The sequence below is a fragment of the Hyposmocoma kahamanoa genome, unplaced genomic scaffold, assembly GCF_003589595.1.
Source record: "Hyposmocoma kahamanoa isolate Upper Pololo Valley unplaced genomic scaffold, ASM358959v1 202, whole genome shotgun sequence".
NCBI classification, from domain to species: domain Eukaryota; kingdom Metazoa; phylum Arthropoda; class Insecta; order Lepidoptera; family Cosmopterigidae; genus Hyposmocoma; species Hyposmocoma kahamanoa.
Genome location: NW_020653726.1, coordinates 11,870,997 through 11,891,695, shown reverse-complemented (window position 1 = coordinate 11,891,695; position 20,699 = coordinate 11,870,997). Strand labels below are relative to the sequence as shown.

At 35.4% G+C, this 20,699-nt stretch overlaps 1 protein-coding gene across 2 annotated transcripts in view; it reads left to right on the top strand.

The window, feature by feature from the left end:
• Window positions 1-6,418: 6,418 nt before the first annotated feature.
• LOC113226988 overlaps window positions 6,419-20,699 on the top strand; it is a 61,368-nt gene continuing 47,087 nt past the window's right edge. Inside the window, exon 1 of one of the 2 annotated variants that reach the window (XM_026459840.1) lies at window positions 6,419-6,543. In XM_026459840.1, coding sequence (XP_026315625.1) covers window positions 6,533-6,543 — 11 coding nt within the window. In that variant the 5' untranslated portion in view covers window positions 6,419-6,532. The remainder of the gene's footprint in view (window positions 6,544-20,699) is intronic. The other variant, XM_026459839.1, reaches the window with a different exon arrangement.

Genomic DNA, 20,699 nt, shown 5'->3' with positions numbered 1-20,699 from the left:
AATCAGGGTAATTGACATTTATTTAAATATATTTTATCGAATTCGTTGCTAAAGCTTGATTACTCTCAGACTGAAAATGGCTATTTTCATAAAATGTTTTTCTCTTTTGTACTCACACATGTACATGAACGCACACTACCTCAAGCACCACAGCACGTAATAATGATTGGCCAAAAAGTCCGCGCAGTTTTTTAACCGACTTCAAAAAAAGGAGGAGGTTCTCAATTCGACTATATGTTTTTTTTGTATGAATGTTACACGATAACTCCGGTATTTGTGAATCGATTTTCATGTTTCTTTTTTTGTTGAAAAGAGGGTACCTCCATAGTGGTCCCATTTAATTTTGAAGAAAATCATCCACGTCGAAGGGTGGCTGTACACGCATGAAGATTCATTTTTATAAATAGCGCCAAAATTTTGTTAAAAGGAGTAATTATTTTAATGGTTGATTTTGCTATTCTCCAATTCAAGGCGTTTTTCTCTCTCAATATATTACTTTGAGTAGTGAGAACTTATTTTTATTATCTTCTGTGTCAAGTCCCGTATAGTGGCGAACTAGGGCTGAACTAGAGGTTGCACACTTTCCGATAACCGATTTCAATAAAACTTGGTAATTATAATGTAATTCCACGTGCTTTTGAGGTCGGTTTTTTTAGTACTCTGAATTGAGATTATTCCACAACCTAACTATAAAAAAATCTTTTGAAATGTTTTATTGTCTGTGATCGTTTTATAAATAATATTTTAGCTCGCATTGTCAGAATAGTTGGGAAAGTTTTATGATTCATGAAAAATGTCTGGAAGTGGTGAATCGTAAAAGTGTTGTATTTCGTCATGACAATGGCTAACCATACGCATCGTTACAAAAATGTCAAAAACCATTTCTTTTAGATTGGTATGTTACCTCATCCACCGTAGTGAGGATTTTCACTTGTTTCGATCTTTACGAAATTCGTTGAATAACACACACCATAATACATAAATAAAAATAAACAATAATAATAAAACACACCATCGAACAACACTTACAGTTGTAAGTTATAAGTAAAGATAGATTTTTATACGAAAGGATTATTCTAAAGTTAAAATGCTATCATCAATCAAATTTATTTTACATAAATATACAGCACAATTCAGACCTTTGTCAGTTGTTGTCAGGGAGTTGCCAGAGCATTGTTATAATGTGTTTTTGTAATTTCTATTTAAATATATTATTTTATCACTTACCTGACATAATAAGTGTTCATTCTCTCGTTAACCTAATATTTTTTTTATAAATTTAAATAGCTTCCAAATATACACACATTAAAAGTGTCCAGGAATCAAGTACGTTTTTGCCAACTACTGAAAATCAGGTTTTTAATTATTTTTTTTTAATACCGACAGTGTTGTTTGGTCAATTTTATAATTTGAATTTGAAAATAAATATTGACCAAAAAATATCCTTTAGTGCTACAAAATATCATGAAAAAATTCTGATTTTCAGTAATTAGCAGAAACGTAAATGTGAATGAAAAAAAATTAAATGTGGCTTACATCACTGTTGCGCTGATAGCCTCAATTCTGTAAAATATTGTGGATCAACATGGCCAATACAAAATTGATTAGTTTTTTTAATGTTTTTATTTTTATCGCTTATACCGCGCGGGTATTTTGGCTAACTCAAAACATTTGTTTTAAACAATAATACCATTTATTATTTGACCCCATCCGTGAGAGGGTGATTGGCCTATCTGGCTGTAATATAGGTCTAGTTGTCTTGAATATACTCTAATCTTTCACAAAGATTATTAACATTTAAAATTATTAGTCTTTATTTAATGTAAGATCTATTCCTGTGGGTTGATGAAATGAACCATTATTATAATATAATTGGTACAAACACGGAACTAACTTCGAAATCGTGACGACCTCTGTGATTGATTGGCATGCATATCGGTTTTCATGGCATGGCCATCTCTAAGGTAAATAGACCCGCTTTAGAAAAACCTGCTTTTCTTTATTATTGTCTCGGGTCTGGATGCTAGTGGTACCGTTGTTGTTTCCAAATTCCATAGCACTATTGCTTTAGTTACTTACTTTGGGATTGGAGCAACGTATGTAATGTTTGATATTTATTTATTATATTTGTAACTCAAAAATAAATTTCTTCGATTTGCTTGGACTTGAACCAGTGACATTTTCACACGTGGGCCTATCGAGTATATATGCGTGGGCCTAACACCTATTTCGCCTAAATCGAAAATTTAACTGGTCGTAATTTTTATTTGAGTTTGATGTTTGTGTCAATTTAAACTTTAATTTTAACTGCCTCTGTAGCCGAGTAGTTACCACGCCGGACTGCCACGCAGAGATCACGGGTTCGATACCTGTGCCGGGAGATATATTTGTATGGCCTACATTTATTTCTCTCGTGAGTTTGGGTGTAATTTGTTGTTGTCTATGTGTGTGTCCATGACACCCGCGATATAGGGTTTCCCTAGCGCGGGACTATGAGTGTGTGCGCGTTATTATTATTATAATTATAACAACAAACTAATGGAATATTTCCACTATAATTTTTTTTATATGAAATCAATTCGATTAGACACGATATAATATTTAGAAACGCAATTAAAAGGATATCAACTAATAAATACCTTATACTTTGTTTTTATAAACTTAATTTAATCATAATTCATAACGTCTATGTTAACGTTAATTAACAATAATAAAATTATGTGGTGCGCCCCAGCAGTGGGGCGTATAAATGATCCACAACCTTGGATACCCAAGTATTGCATATGCAGAGAAATTGATCATGATATTTTTCAAACTACAGAATAAGCTTCTTTAGTTTCGGCGTCGATCCACCAGTTGCCTTGTGTGTATCTAGATGTGACGTAACAGGTGGACTAGTGCACATCGTCTACATTTTTAACCGACTTCTAATAAGGAGGGGGTTCTTAATTCGACTTCATTTTGTGTGTGTGTGTGTGTGTGTGTGTGTGTGTGCATGTGTGTGTGTGTGTGTGTGTGTGTGTGTGTTTTTTTTGTTGGTTATTTTTTTATTGGAAAACCTCTGTCTCATTTAAATTTGAAGAAAATATTCCACCTCTAAGGGTGGCAAACAAGGACATGAATCCGGTTTCGCGCACTGTCCGGTAACGATTTCAATAAACTTGGCAAAAGAATGTGATTCCAATAGAAAAGCCTTAAAAAAGTAAACTTTTGAGCTCGGTTTTTTTTTATTATAAAGTTACAATCTTGTATTCATTAATACCAGCATCAATCGGACTAGAAAGGTTATTTTTTTCATTTTGAAGATAAAGTTTGATACCTATACACACATGTAAACAACAATACTACTTCCTGCAGACTGCATTTTACAACAATATGGAGTTTCAATAAACCAACCGACAATAGAAAACTAAATAAAGAACATTCAATAGGTCGCAACGCTGCAACATAGTTTTGCTACACAAGTGATTCATGACATCAATTCAGCAGACAAAAGTATCGTATTTCTAAAACTAACCCACTCTTATATATCACAGGGCACTATAAAGGCGGTAGAGTAGTTTTCCAGTTAGGGGTTCATTCATTAAGTGCTTGCTTTCAATAGTTTGAGTCGTGACCGCAATGCGCCGCCCAGGATTAAGGTTAGCTACTTCAAAGGATAATAATAAACAGTATTACAATGTATAGGGCCGCAGTATGCAGAAGACGCCTGTTGAGTAAATTCGCTTAGCACGTTTATGCCCTGCATCCGATTCGTATTCGTCCGAATCCGGGACTATACAAATCTAGAAAACTTGGACCCACTTCTAATGTCGCTTGTGCACTAAGTCACGAATATCGCTTGTATCTTTTTTGCATTCATTTTTGCATCATTGCATCCCACGTAGAAATAAAATGACACTTCGAACACCTGTGACATTTCGGACCGTCATTTTTCGGATTAGCTCTTATTATACTTATATTAAACTAAAGACGAACTTACATCACATTAAAACTCTTCTTAGTTATTTTTTCGTTGCTGAAAGGTTTTCGAGAATTTATGGACGATTTTCTTCCATTTGGTTCTGTATTCAGCCTCTCTAATGGCAGTTGTTATTCCCTATAACCCTATAGACCACTCAGTCTTGGGTCATCTAGGGTCACTTGGTTGCTCCATCAGCTAGATAATCAACCGCGGAGTCTCTTTCATCCACTTTACCCACCACAACCAGTTTGTCAAGGTTGTCTGGTTGTGAATAATGTGACCAAAATACCTCAGGATTCTTCTCCAACATCACATCTCGAAAGCGTCTATTTTTTCCGTTCTTATGCCTAGATCTTCCGCGATTCTGAGCCATTTATAAAAAAGTCTAGTGTTCTGATTAGTCTCGATTTGGTACCGTTGGAGATTTTTCTACTACGCCAGATGTGCGTTAGCTTGGTCATTCCAATTTATTACATATTTTTAATTAATAATCCAGTGAACGGTAGCTCCAATTATACGGTATAATTAAGAGGACCTTACCTCAACCTTTATCCGCATTTTGTAATTTAAGGTTCATTCGAACAATATGATGAATGTATATTATGTAATTAAAGCGGTAGAGTTCCACCTTACCCATTTCTGCCGACAAGCAATAATCTGAGCACTACTGCGTTTTGGTTTTGAAGGGTAAGAGTGCTGGTGAAGTTACAGGCACATGAGATTTGTCAACTTAAGTCTCAAAGTGACGGGCGCAGTGGCAGTTCCCTCAGATCATTGCGTTAAAAGCTATGATTGGCACTGCAGCTACGGACAGGCGTGTTACCACTAGACGCACGACTTGTCTCTCCCATCACTTTGTTTCATTAAAAAAAAACTTTCTAATATAAGGAAATCGTTATTCCTTGGATCATGGTCTTTCAAAATGTTATAGTTCTATTATTGACACAAATAACTCAAATTTGAGACTAACGAAAATCTGATAAATCATGTACCTAGTAGTTTATAGATCCTATTTATTAAATGTCATGTAGTTTGATTGACTAATACCCAAAATTCTTAACAGTTTTCTTAAATGCTGTACATGATCACCCACCAAATGAACTGTGAATATATTGGCCCGGTGGGATATAAATAGACTTTAGTTTTATTAATTTTTATATAGTAAAATAAGATAGTGAGATTGATCAAAAATAGTTTTTGCAAATGCTAAATAAATGGTTTATTATTATTAGTAATCACTTTATTTGTTTTGAACTCTCGCCTTTCCCATGACTTAGAAGATTCATTTTGAATTTTTGAATGGGAGCGGCGGTATTCATTATTTATTAAACATATAAAACTCACAAATTCAGATATATTTTTTATTCGTAATGCCCTTGGTATATCAGTAGTGTATTCGCGGCCATTCTTTTGACGTTTCTGCCTTTTTAGAGAAATCGGTAAAAATTGTCGCCGCTGTTGATTAGCATTGTGTCCACCTCTTATGTCATCTTGAGATTATTAATGGAATATACATAATTATAGACACATCTGCTGTATTACAACCTTTCAATGTTAAATAAACATTGCTCATTTTCATCGTCCAGATTCGCAAAGACGCAAGCAAAGTTTTGATGGATGGTAATTTTCACAATTAAATTTACATACTTTATTACTTTTTTCTAAATTCGCAAAGACTAAGTGTATTCAGTCATTTTTAAATTTTATTAAATTTCTTTTATTTTTAACCGACTTCAAAAATCCAGGACGTTCTCGATGCGGTTGTGTTTTTTGTTGGAAAGGGGGTATCTTGTTAGTGGTCCTATTCAAATTAGAAGACAATATTTTCACCTCTATATGTAGCAAGTTAGGGTATGAATCCGGTTAATAGGATTTCACCTACTTTCCATTAAACGATTGCAATAAAACTTCCCAAATAGACGTAATTCAACAACCTTTAGAGGTCGGTTTTTTTTATAAAAGGTTATAATTATATTTTTTTACTTTTGCAATCAAAACGTAAGTATAATACTAGTATTCTTAGTTCCAGCATGCCCATAGCCGCAAGCACAGATAAACTTTTCTTTGTATTTTGAGGTAAACGTGTAAGAATACCTTTCTGAAGTATACTACAAAGAAAATACTAAAGCAAACAAAGTAATAAGCAAATAGAATAGCAACCGTTTTGTAACATGTCTCCGAGATGTCAAAGTTTTGTAGGCAACAAAGATCTTATAACAAGTCAGTGGATCTAGCCGCTCTTTTGCGGAAATTAAACAACAAAGTCTGCAAACCTGTCGTGGTAGTTCACGGACCACTTTCCACCCACAAACCGCTTATATTACGCGCCTGACTGGCAAAGAGCCGCAAGAACTTCGAGATTGTACGTCGTCCTTGGTCATTTTAACAAGTCACGGTTATATTGTAGAAATGGCAAGTAGAAATGTTAAGCATAAAGGGCGGCGTTATCAAATCTCGTTGGCGTGGGGACGTGTTCATATGTATTTGAGCCTCTAGACTACGTCTATGTTAATAAATTAACCGAGCAATGTTTGTACTGTTATTGTGCTTGTGAAGGATCAACGAACAATGGGAATCAAGTAAGGATAAATTAGTTCCTTTGTTCTGGTGTAATTGTACGTACAATGTTTACATGCTTCGGCTTTAAAACCAAATATAATTGAAATTGTTCGGAATCAGATTTTCTTGCACGTACTTGTAATATATCTTTATAATACGGTGACTGCATGTTTATGTTAAAACTAATTTAAATTATAACAATAGCTTCACTGTACGTAGTAAATTAATGAAGTTATTTATTTAATTTTGATTGAATTTATTGTACTTAAATTTGAAATTTGAAGCCGCGGTGAACAATTGTTTGGGCTACCTCTCAAGCAGAGTTTGAGTTTCTTGGAATTTATCATGAGCTTTTCGGTGATCGTAATGAATCTGCACGTCGAAGAAGGTTCACAACCCTCGGAAAACGTGTAAAGTCCTCAACCTATCCTGTGAAGACCTAAACTCTCGCCTGAGCTGAGATTAGAGCTGTGCCCAACAGTGGCACGTACATATATGGTGATGAACTTTGAAATGTTTAATTTCTACAATTTATTTATCGTGTTCATTGTTACTCGCATTAACGCTGAAAATATAAGCAACTAGGTTACCCTAGTACCTTGAATTTGTTTTTGTTCCCGGCAGTTTTGATTTTTTATTTATGCGTTTTATAACTTATCACTGTAACACGCAATATGATCAATAATATTCTATAGCAGATTGTTGATTACAATGGGACCTCTCTCATGTAATGGGTTGAAGTGTAGGTTGTTCTAAAATCGTTATCTGCTGCGTCTTCCATAACAATCTTAATACGAACACAATAACAATTAATAAATATATTCGGAATTCACAGCTTTAGGAGTTAACGTAATTAGTTTTAAAGCCGCGTAAATACGGATTAAATTTGAATAACACACCTTGGCTTTTGCTGCTTACGTTTTGAAATTCTATAAGACAAAGACAGTGTAATCCTATTTAATAACTTGGTTACTACTTTATTACACGTCGTAATACTGGATCATCGCAAGTGTAACGCGTATATATGCGTGATTACAGCCTTCTAAGGAATATTCCTTAGATGCTATTATTACTATCTTAACTTATGGTTTTGGAACAGGTGTTCTAACGACTTGCAATATAAGGTTGAATTTAGTATAAGGCTACATATACAATATTGTAGCAAAGAATATGGTCGTCTCACACAATGAGTTCATAACACTGACAGTAAACCTTTATACAAGAAATAGAAAAGAATAAAGGTGCTCTTCCTCTGCAGTGAACAATACGAGATCTATTTTTTATTATTGGCTTGGAAAGAGCTGACAGCTAGATGTTTTTTTCTGACTTGATTTTAAACTAGGTAACCTTTAATACATCATGGAATTTAATACATCGAAATCAATTTTTGGAAAAAAATAATCATGGTATAAATAATAATCATAGGAAATGCAGAATTTACAAAAAAAAAACAGATTAAAAATTATAGTATCTGGTAGTAATTATAGTAATTATAGTAAGGGTTTCTAAATAATAGGGGTTAAAGTATGAAATTGCCGATTTGTACTGAAAATCTAAAATTCGGCGAGCGCAAATATGCAGAACCGTGGAAAAAAGGAAATGAGAACAAAAATAAAAGAAAAACATTTAAGTGTGCAAGTGTATGAGATAGGTACACCCAAAGGACTTTCAGTGACGTATGCGTCCTTATATAATGACATGTTCAGGGTGTTCTTGGGTTTGCCAAGGTATTACAGTGCTTCTGGTGTGTGTGTAAAGTGTGGATGCACATATTGACTGATTGTTGAAAAAAAAAAAGTCAATAAGACGCAAAATGCTGAACAGCTCCAATAGTTATTAATAGTGGTTAACTGCCTCCGTGGCCGAACGGTTACCACTGCCACGCAGAGGTCCCATGTTCGATTCCCGGGCCGGGAGAAATATTTGTATGGCCTACATTTTTTTCTCTCGGGAATTTAGGCGTATTTTGTGGTTGTCTGTGTGTGTGTGTGTCCATGGCACCTGCGACACAGGGTTTACCTAGTGCGGGGCTAAGTTGAGTGTGTGCGTTATTATTATTGTCTTGTTTTTAATTTCGATTCTCTGGGACTTTTTGAGATATTGAAACATAGCGAGATTATACCAATTTATGTTAGTCAAATATTACATGGAACTAGTCATCCCCAGAACATTTGTTAACACCATGGAAATAATAATGTATGTAAGATTAACAAGATACTTTGCACAATAAAATCAATGCTTTAATACATACTACTATTTTTTATTTAATTTTTATTTAATATGTATTTAATATATACTACTTACTATATAAACAGAGAAACGACCTACAAAGCCTTGTTGTTGAGTATCAATGTGAATTCACTGTTATCGAAATTTTGCAAATAAAACTTACAATCATAGCCGCATATCGAACTGAAGAAAGTGATGTCACAACATTTTTATTTACAATGGAATTATTGTTTAGTAAGCTAATTGACGAAAACAAAAGGTTTATTATGGTCGGCGATTTAAATGTGGATTATTTGACTACAAATCCTTTGAGAACTAGACTAGATGACTTATTAGATAGTTATGGCTCAAAAAATATAAATAGTTTCGCAACTCGAGTGTGCGAAACCTGTTCGACTTCCATTGACTGCGGTGTAGTGGCCTATAACGATGACATTGTAGTCGCATCACCGATTGACACCGTGATTAGCGATCACAGCGTTCAGCGTCATGTGTTGAAGACAGGTCCTAATGAGAACATTCCACACAACGTGAATATTGAAAATAGAATATTCCGATCAGATTCAATTATTCGTTTTATATTGACATTGAAAAATATACATTGGAATTTTATATTTGACATTACATTGGACATTAATGAAAAATTCAGTAAATTAATTCGTATGTTATATTATTTAAATGTTCATTTTCCTTTAAAAAATATATTTTTTAAAAAGAATAACGCCATTCCGTGGATAAGCAGTGAATTGTATGCACAAAAATTTAATAATTACAATGAAATGCGTCGTTAATATCCTAACGATAAAATGTTACATCAGTGCGTTAAACATTACGCTGGATTGATAAAATCGACATAAAAAATACAATGATAAACGTCTACAGGAATGCACAAATAAATCAAAGGAGGTGTAGAAAATTGTTGACGATGAGATATCCACCGCTAGAAAAATATAACATGTTTGAAAGATAAAAATGAGTATGATGTGCCCATTGCTGACATACCAAACTATTTCAATGAACACTTTTTATCTATTGCAGCCAATTTCTCTATACATAGTGACCAAAACAAGGCAATCGAATATTTATTAACGCAGATGAACAGCCAACAGCCACCAACTTGCATACTGCCTACTGTTACAAAAGACACACTCGACAAATATTTGAAACACCTAGTGAATAAGGCTCCCGCTACACAGGACATATATGATATATCAGTAAATGTACTTATAATTACCTGGCCAGTCATATCAACTCCTCCTATTAATCCTCCTGGAACCGCTATTAAACCTCGGTTGATTGGATTAATAGCGGTTCCAATGACTATACCATACCGACGACATATCGTCGTTGCAAATTTAATATCTCCTATGTGTTAAAAGTTACTTTCATAGAAAAACGAAAAAAACTTTCTCGTGTATAATTTTCATGGAGAGTATATTTACTATATTGGTTATTTGAATAAACATTGATATATCGAGTTCTTAGGTTTTCGCGATTGTTACACATAGGAAATGAAACTATTTTTCACGGTCAACCGTGACCATGGGACCTGTAAAGGGCCTGAAACGTCGGTTTGTTTGAATAAACAAATATACGCGATTTAAATCCGGAAAAATAGTTTCATTTCCTATAAACATTGACATTTAAATGTATGGAAAAAATGTTTATGTATTACAATAAATAAAGTGAACCATAAAGCCTATCGAATTTTATTTTCGACACATAAGAGATTTCAATTGCAATTTTATGATCACGTAGTAGTTCTTAAAGGGATATGAATTAAAACATTTTTTATTTATTTATTTGTTTTACTAAGCAATTATATAATAATAAAAAAAATAGTCTTTTAATTTTGACGGATACAAATATACAGGAACATTTAGAAAAACAATTTTTTTTAAATAATTAGGAAATCATAAATTTATATCAAAGTCTTTGTGTCCCAGGGTTGAATGAAATGGAATCGTAAAATGGATGATAGTCCTTATCAACAACGGCTTTTAGTTCTTGTAAATGCTTGTATTTACTTTCTGTAATTTTAAGCGGTTGTTGATACAAAGGTTTTGGCAGGAAAGTTTTACGAGAAAGTGCTCTTCGTTGTGGTAAGATGGCCCACTCCTCATTATGTCGTAACTTTAGTAACACTGACCCATCTGGTAAATACCGGCGGCCACTTATATCTACTACTTTACCGGGACTAGAAATTTGTTTCCTGTTCTTCGTAATTAAGGAAAAAGTCATAGTGGATTGATTTGATACAATAAGGATTCCTTGGACGAGCTTGTTGCATTCTGGCTATGTTATCACTGGGTGCCTATATGGGAGGTTTTATGTATTGCTCTATTATTGAGTGCATACTGTCCGCTTCCATCATCGTGTGGCTTTTTTCTAAATATAGCTGCGGATAGCGGACAACACTCGATTTCTATTTTGGTGGCCACATCCGTCGGATATAACAATCACTCTTTCAGTTTCCGTGTCTAAGTTCGTTATGTAATCAACCAAACAAGAAGTAAATTCGTTAGCTGATACACCCCATCAGCTTCATGCCAAAAGTATATAGTTATTTTTTTTGTTCTGCAATTATATATAGTAAAATTATGGCATTGTAATTTAAGCTTGTTGTACAGGGCGCTAGCCAAAACCTTTGGAGCAAGCAAGACACTCTGCACGTCCACCGTAATGACTACCACGTTATCTTTGGCGGAATCGATAGCATTCTTTTTGGCTTGCCGAGCTTCATTATTTTTAATAATGTGGTCGTCATACTCTTTCTGTGAAATATTACTCGGTTTGAAGCTACAGCAAGTATAGTACGTTGGTCTTTACGTGGATGGTGAATTGCTATATTTTCCTGATTCAAAACTCTTAAAAATGTTGGTCGGCTTACTGCTTGATGGTTATGTTCTCGACACCTTTAAGCAAAAACGTCGTGCATGTGTTGCTCAGATCTAAAACTCGACTCAACGTACAGTTTACTGGAACTCGCGCGGCAATAATGGCTAGGTACTTTCGGAATTAGCTTTAACTAGGTTTTGACTGTTTTTGTACGTTGTGTGTATTTTGGTTCAAGACCGGCTATCCTATTTCAGTATTATCACTGCGTGTGATAGCAGGTGAATCATTAGCATCCTTAATGACCGTATCTGACTCTTTGATGCAGCGCCTGAAACTGTCTTCAGCCAAAGCAAGTGTATTTAAAAAGAATAATCTACACACTTTCACTTTAGAACATTTTTCATCATTTTTATTTAAAAAAGTATCATGACCACTTCCTTTCTTTGTAGAAACTTGATCCTTGCGCTGACGACGTCTTATTCTTCTACGAACTGCAGCAGTTTTAACAAAAGCTTTCTTTTTGGCCCACGTGTAAGATTCCAGAAATAAGAATGAATTGCTTTACGCTCTTCTTCTGTTATTAGTGCGCACATAAACGTATTTTTTGTTTTCGGATCTGTAATCAACTTTCTAAGTAAACAACGTGGTTTCATAGTTCGTGTTTATTGTTGATCTGTGTAAACCTGACTTGAGCCTTAATTTCATCGTCTGTAGACGGTGGAATATTCTCACGAGAAATTGGATCGTTCGTTATCCATGACAACTGTACTTCATCTCCACTATCTGATGAAGGGAGACGCATTCGCCTCTTTTTACACTTTGAAGTCCAGTGAAGATCTTGCATACTATCGTCGCTATCAATTAAAGGTAGAATCGCGTCTAAGTTAGACGATGGTGACTCAGGAAGTGATGATTATGGTAAAACTAAAAAGTGGTAAGATAATCTCTTAGATTTTCTTTAACATTTGCTGTCGTGTTGCTTGCCTCATGAGAAAGGTTTAACGCGGAATATACGGTAGCTCGAGTAGATATTAACAACGGTGCTTCGTCGTCTTCACTGCACCAGTCTTGTGCAATAGCCACAGTAGGTGAGGGTATTCGTAAAAGAGAGAATGTCTGTGACCTCGAACGTACAGCAGTTTTAAATACTAGATCTTCTGGCGTAATTAATGAATCATTGGAATGTAGGGGTGCTTTACTTGAACCATCGTTGACAGCAGAGATAGTATTTTTGTCATCGTTTTGAGTTGGCAACTGAGGATTTAACACTAAATTCACCATTCGGTGAGCCCGACTGTTACCGTTGTCCATATTTAAATTCAATGAGAAGATATACTATTCACTATTTTATAGAAATTCGATTAACATGACAACGCAGCAGGTATTATAGTGTTTGCGCGCTATAATACCTGCTGCGTGCTTGCAACGACACTGATGAATGATTGCTCGCTTAACCTTGACCTAGCCAGCAAATGTTTTGTTTCTAATAACCCATCTCACTTTTATGCGTATTTGACGTAATATTGTGCTCTCTTTTTAATAAGTGTAATACTAATCACATAGGATATTGCAAGTTTTTGTAACAAAGTTGTTATTAAAACCTCTTATCTGTTTATCAGGTATATAGGAGATTTTGATCAACAATTAAATGTGGACAAACACTTAAGATATTTTCAAAATAATACGTAAGACATTGAAATAAGAAGATATTCACATTAGAGTTTTTTTAGACAGTTACTTTTTAAAAATGCTTTTCAACTATTTACAAAACTCGTGTCCGACCAAAATGACACATAAGAGGTTTTAAATTTGCAACGACAATATATTGGAAAGGTCAGAGATTGTTTTAAGAATTTTATGACTGAGGCAAACCTTTACCAAATTAACGGAAAAAGAAAAAACAATTTGGGTACATTATTTGACCTAATTCTGTGCAATAAAGCAAATGGAATCCAAATAAATGAATGTGGTTTCCCCGTGAGTGTGGTAGATTAAAAGAATCCACCTCTTGTTATGAATGTGGAATTCTACATAAAGGAATAAATGATGATACTGTATACAACATAAAACCAAATATTTATAAAGCAGATTATGAGTTGGTTAATGCAGAACTTAGTGAGATTGACTGGAACATAATTTTTCAAAAAGCTAATAACGTAGATGAAATGCTACAAATTTTCTAAGAACATTTTAAAAAATCCTAAAATCTAAGCCAATATCCAAACAATATCCCCACTGGTACTCTGGCCCTTTAATTAACAAGCTAAAGAAAAAAAAATCATTTTAGAATACGATACAGAATTTATGGCAATCCGCTTGACGAGGTCAAATTTCAACTTCTTCGTGATGAATGTGAAATCCTCATCGATTCTTGTTATCACTTTTACATAAAAACTGTTGTAGATAGTATTTTCACGAATCCCAAGTTTTTCTGGTCATACCTCAAATATCCGTAACAGCACATCCGATTACCGAGCATCAATGTATCTTAATGGTACCATATTTACAGGTGAAATTGATATATGCCAGTCTTTTGGCGACCATTTTTCAAGTATACATGACACGGATTCTTTTACTCGACTATAAACCCGTTCCCATCAACGAAGCATACATATAATCGGTTGTGTTAGAAAAGGAGATAGTCAAAAATAAAATATGAAGCTTGGTCCTACCAAAGGATCCGGTCCAGACAATATCCCTCCCCTCTTTGTTAAAAATTGTGCTAGTAGCCTGGCTAGACCACTGTTGTTGATCTATAAAATGTCTCTGTCCAGTGGAACAGTTCCATTGAAATGGAAAAAATCTAAAGTTGTTCCAATTTTCAAGGACGGGGAGAAATGTGATATAACGAGATACCGTCCCATATATATACTCTCAGTTTTTCCTAAGGTTTTGGAATCTCTACTGTAGTATTAATTCGCATGTGCGACAAGTATTTATCGATAGCCAACATGGCTTTCTTAAAAATCGATCTGCCATATCTGATCTGGCGTTTTCTATTGATAGTCTAAATCGATTGTATTTATACTGACTTCTCCAAAGCTTTTGATTTGGTAGATCACGAAATGCTAATTTTGAAGCTTAAACGTTATGGTTTTAGTGGTTCTTTACTTAGTTGGTTCAGAACCGTACCTGGTCGATAGACTTCTCAAAGTATTGATAGGTGGTCATGAGTCCCAAGAGTTCAGGGCCTTAACTGGGGTCCCTCAAGGCTCACATATGGAGCCTTCATTAACTTTTTTTATTGGTAACTTCACACTCTACGCGGACGACCTTAAATTTTACAGGAAGATCACAATACTTGAGGATGCTGGACTATTGCACGTTGATCTTAATAGATTACTCCAGTGGTGCAGTGATAATATAATGATACTTAATCACAGCAAGTGTTATCAGCTCACCTTTACAAGGAAAGTGAAAGTTATAAATTATACTTACAACATCCTAAATAACAGCCTCAGCGAAGTCGATAGCTTAAGGGATTTGGGAATTACGGTTGACGTCAAATTAAAGTTTCTCCAACACATCGATAGAATCATAACTCAGTCCCTTAGAATGTCCAATCTTATTTAATAATAATTATACACTCCACTAAAAAAATAAAAAACCCAGAGACTAAGCTTATTCTATTTTTTTTTCTCTATCTAGGAGCATCTTTTGAAATATTGTTTAATAGCATGGAATCCTTTTTATCAAATTCATTCCAATAGCATTGAACGCGTTCAGAAAAAGTTCTTTCTTTCTAGAACACAGAGTTCTAGACACCCTTTCTCATTATATATGTGGACTAGCTATCCAGATATAGGATCCTATCTCTGTCCAACCGCAGAATTATGTAAGATTTATGCTTCTTACATAAAATTATAAATAATGCAATAGATTCTCCTCAACTTTTGCAAAAAATTAATTTTGCAATTCCTAGGCGTTACTGGCGTCCCATTAATTATGTTCCATTTAAACATAGATTACCTAGGACAAATTTAGGTTTAAATGCTGAAATAGAGTTATACAAAATTCAACAATGTATGCTAGCTGTCTTTAAAAATAAAATATTTTATTCAAAATTCAGAACGATCTGTTATGTACCATATCGTTTATTTATACTCTTATTCTAATGTAGGGATTATATTGTTTTTACTTTTTTTTCTTTTGACCTATAAAGAAAGTCGGGATTATAATTATAAAGACTAATTGAATAATTAATTTTCAAATATCCTTGAATCTGTATTGCATGCTGTGTTAGCCAATAACTATGGTGTATATCTACCTTTAAACTTTGTAAAGTATTGTACATTTGCTATAGTTGTATATGCAACATGTTGGCTTTCCTATACAATAAATAAATAAATAAATAAATAAATAAACTCTACCGGTACAACTCGTCAATGAAATGTTCTGCACAGGAGTGTATCCCAACGTGCTAAAGAGCACGCGTGTATGTCCTGTGTATAAGGGCAAAAGTGAGATGAGCAGAGTTAATAATTATAGACCTATAACTATTGCACCAAATATTTCAAAGATAATTGAGTCGATGCCTATCGTAATTACCGGTCCACCACAGCGGCTGCACAGAGTGTGGTGGACTCAATAATTACAGGGTTATATGGTTTGTGCAAAGTAGCCGGAATGCTGTGTGACTTTTCAAAAGCATTTGATGTAATCAGTTACGAATTACTCTTGGAGAAACTATACCATATGGTACGCGAAGCAAAATATATGATCTTCTGAAATCACTTTTATCACGCAGAATTCAGACAGTTGAAGTGTTATCAGGTGGGAAAAAACTACGCAGTAGTGGAGGTGACGTGAACCTTGGAATTCCTCAAGGATCTTCACTAGAAAATACCCTCTTCCTGACATTTATTAATGACTTGTTGTCCCATATCACTGATAGCTTGTTGGTTTTGTTCGCTGATGATACTACTGTAATTGTTGGCGCCTGAACTTACGACGAACTCAATATAAAAGTAGGAAATGTCTATATGAGTCTGATGAAATGGTTCACTTCCAATGGTCTAAATGCTGCTAAATCTAGTTTAATATTATTCTCTGGTAGATCAATCCCGAGGCCAACATATTTAGACATTCCAATGCCCATAACTGACCACAGTAATTTCTTAGGATTCATTCTGGATGAAAATTTATCGTGAAAGCGTCATATAAATTCAATGTGTGGTAGACTAAGTAGTGCGACTTATGCACAAAAAAAATTAAAACCTGTCGTTACAGAGTTCATACTACGACAAACATATTTCGCATATTTCCACTCCTTAATGTCGTATGATACCATTCTATTGGGTGACTCCACTGATTCTGATACGGTATTCATTATTCAAAAACAAGCAAAGAGGATACTTGCCGGCGTGACACGAAGAGTCTCTTGTAGGGACTTATTTGTGAGACACAGGATAATGACCATGTATTCGTCGTATTTATATGGAATAATCACGTTCATACGAAAAAACTTACACAACTTCGAAAGGCATGAAAGCCGTTATAACAGTGTGGTGCGGTGCACGCTCGGATTCGGACGTGCTCCACTACACAATAAGAATTATAATAATTCGCGACCCGCGCGGCAATAGCCGCTGCACGTAATTGACTATGGGTTCTCAGCAACTCATAGCCAACGAACTGTTGGCGTTTATACAACACGCCATAGATACCATGGACGAAGTCAGCATCGTGCAGATCTGCAAGTCAAATCGACGTCACCAGGCTGCTGAAGGACATCACGTCCCTAAAAGCAAGCCTTGCTGAAGTTCATCAGTGAAGTTGGAGGCCTCAGACAACACCATCAGTGAGTTGCGTGCCCAAGTTGCATTACTTAGTAGTGCGGCTTCGGTAAGTAGGTCACCTGAGGCCTGCAACGTGAACACTTGTCGCGGGGCGCAAAATGCTTCTTTCAGCAGTTTTAAGTCGGCTGACATGCATGTGTCACCGACCTCTGGCGCTGTTGCCGCGCGCGTTTCCCCGCACCCCGCCCCGCAGGAGACGACTCCTTCACGTGATTACGCAGCTGTTGCCGCTGCCCGACCCAGTACTCCACAACCACAACCCAGGCAACCAATGAAGGGAAAACTGAAAAAGAAACTCGTATCTGGAGCTGCGTCGTCAGTACCACCGAGACGAGTTGATCAGTGCGACGAGGACGGCTTTCGGAAGGTGGAAAAGAAAAAGAAGAACATCAGCCGAAACCTTAGTGGCACCGCCCTGACTGGCCCGAATCATTTATTGCGTCCAGCGGTACCGACGACGTTGTTATACGTGTCGCGTCTTCATTACTCCACCAAGTCTGCGGATATTGTGGAGTACATGTGAGTGAAGGCCAATGCAAACCTGAGGGTCGAGCGGTTGGAGTCGCGCCACAACGTGAATTTTAATTCATTTGTGGTGCGAGTACCAACTCAACACCTGTCGACCTTCATGAGAGGAGACTTTTGGCCGAAGGGTGTCATATACCGGCGTTTCCGAGGACGGCTACCGGACACTCACATTGCGTCACACGTCGAAGTACATACGTGTAAATAAATAGTGTTATATGTATATTAGATGTTATATTGTATTTATGATTAGTCCGTAAGGTATTTATTTAATATTTCTGTTATTGTTTTATTATGTTATTGTTATATTATATGTATGTTAGTCTGTAAGGTATGTATCTATGGGTCCTAGTTGCCTGAAATAAATAAATAAATAAAATAAATAAAAATAAAATAAAAATAAATAACACTTGCTCCATAGGACGACTGAGGGTCGTACCGCGACGGTTAGGACTCCTCTTTATTTAATTTTGAAACAACTAGATCGAATTTTGCGTCGTCGCTCAACTTTTGCGGTGTTAAAACTGCTTCCGTTCTAATGAACCACAGTCGAGGTTGAACGGTCCAAATATCAGGTATTCTCGAAAATACTGTGACTGCCATCAGGTCGTCGATCGCTTGTGATCGTGGTGGTGGATTCGGCGATGGCGTTGCCATTGTGCAATATTAATTTTTACGTGAAGAGGTACTGAGGTACTCATCTAAAATGTCCCTAAGCTGTATGTTGCAGCAATGCAACATACAAGAGCATTCTCTCCGTCGCGCGCGCGATTCTTTTTAAACGTTCGGGGGTCACGTTAAACGTACGGGTTAGGCACTTAAGTGGGTGGTCCTATTAACCACCCGGATTTAACGTGCTCACTACGGGGATTCCAGATAAAGTCAACACTCCGTTATAATTTAGTTGTCACATTTTATTGTTCACTGCCAAACAGTATAAGGTACAAAACAATTAGAAGATTTTCACAGATTTACTCAGAATTAATTACGGCGAGGAATATTGCTGGAATCCTTCTGACCGGGTGCGCGACAGACGATGACTGACTGTGCACACACAGAGGGCTGAAAACGCAACGTCAGCACATGTTTCCCTACATATCCATAATAAATAGAGACGTCTACTTATTATTTTCTTGATATTTTCGCTTTCGTTCCGCTTCTTCTTCCTCCACTCGCGTCGTCCTTTTCATACTCTTTCTTTTATCCTAGATAGTTTTGACCTGACGTGTTTTAAGGGCATCCTTAATCTGAACCTTTCATTCTTCATTCTTAAAGTATAGTGTTACGGACGGCCGAACGCGCCTGGCCTCAGCCTGGCAATCAGAGACTCTGAATTATTACGTAAATAATTCAGAGGCTCTGATTGACCGGGCGACGTCTGCGGCACATTGATAGGGCCGGTACGGTGTGGTAGACGCCGTATCGGCATATATATATATATGATTCATTGTCATTCTTATTGGCAATATCACCACGGTGGCAAACATTACAGTATATACTGTCGATAGGATAAGAAGAAAAAAGTATTGGGAAAATTTTGCACTTTTCCTACAATACAAGGTATCAATGAAGCCAAAGTAAAAATCAGGGAGCTAATTCAAAACTTCAAAACAAACAACTTTTGTGCTACAAAAATTTACAAAAAAAATTTCCCTATAAATGTCTCCCCAGATACAAAACTTGGCTTATCCAGGGCTCAAGATAAATTTGATCTGTGGAATGATCTAAATTTTAAATGCCTGTTTACATAAATCGTTGAACAAAAGTTGTTAGATTTTATATAATGAGGCTCTAATGTGACAGCGCTAACTTCGTGGCCACCTGTATATTGTTTTGTAAGTGCAATTATCTTAAATTTCAATGCTTACCGCTACCTTTATTAAACAACGCAGTATTACAGAATATTACGATTTCGAAATAAACATACAACCATGAGCAGAAATGAACGAATGAACAAATGAAATATTCTTTATTGCACATTAAAAAATTACTATGACAACACAGAGCAGTCGTGTAAGTATCTCATAATAAGTTAAAACACAACAAAGCGGCTTTATTGCTAAGTAGCAATTTCTTACAGGCATTCCTAAGATATAAATTTAAGAGTTAGAAAGGGTGCAACCAAAGATTGTTTGTGTTTAAAATTGTTTTATATTGTCACTATAATTGTATGTGCAATAAAGAATATTTCATTCATTCATTCAAAGAATATCTTCTAATGTCTCCAATAATACACTACACATTGAAAACTAATATATACATTTCGATATCTAGTTTTTGTTTTCCACTATGTATTATTACGTTTCTATGTAAAACAAAAGACAAATTGATTTATATTCAAATACTACATTCTTTTTACCGGCTTGTCTTTTATAATTATTGTTTGTTTTATTTTATTGAATCCAAATTGTCTTTTTACTTCTTGTTAATACTTTGTTATAATCTTCAGTATATTTTATGTATTTCTTCTTGTCCGCATTTATATATCATGGCGGTCTGTATGCAATACTTGTACATATTAATGAGTTCAGTTTCCAACAAATGTACATACACCCAAACATTATTTACATTATATATTATAATACACTATCTACATCATATTTATAAACACAATCATTATCAACAGGCATCTTACGTGCAGAACATTTACAAAAGAGTTAACTTGCAAAATAGGTGCGAACATTTTGGACAGACGTGCATTTGCAACGGAATAAGGTTATTATGGATGATATTATTATGCTATCTCACAATCACTGGAAGGGCTTGCTTTTATTTCATTATTATAT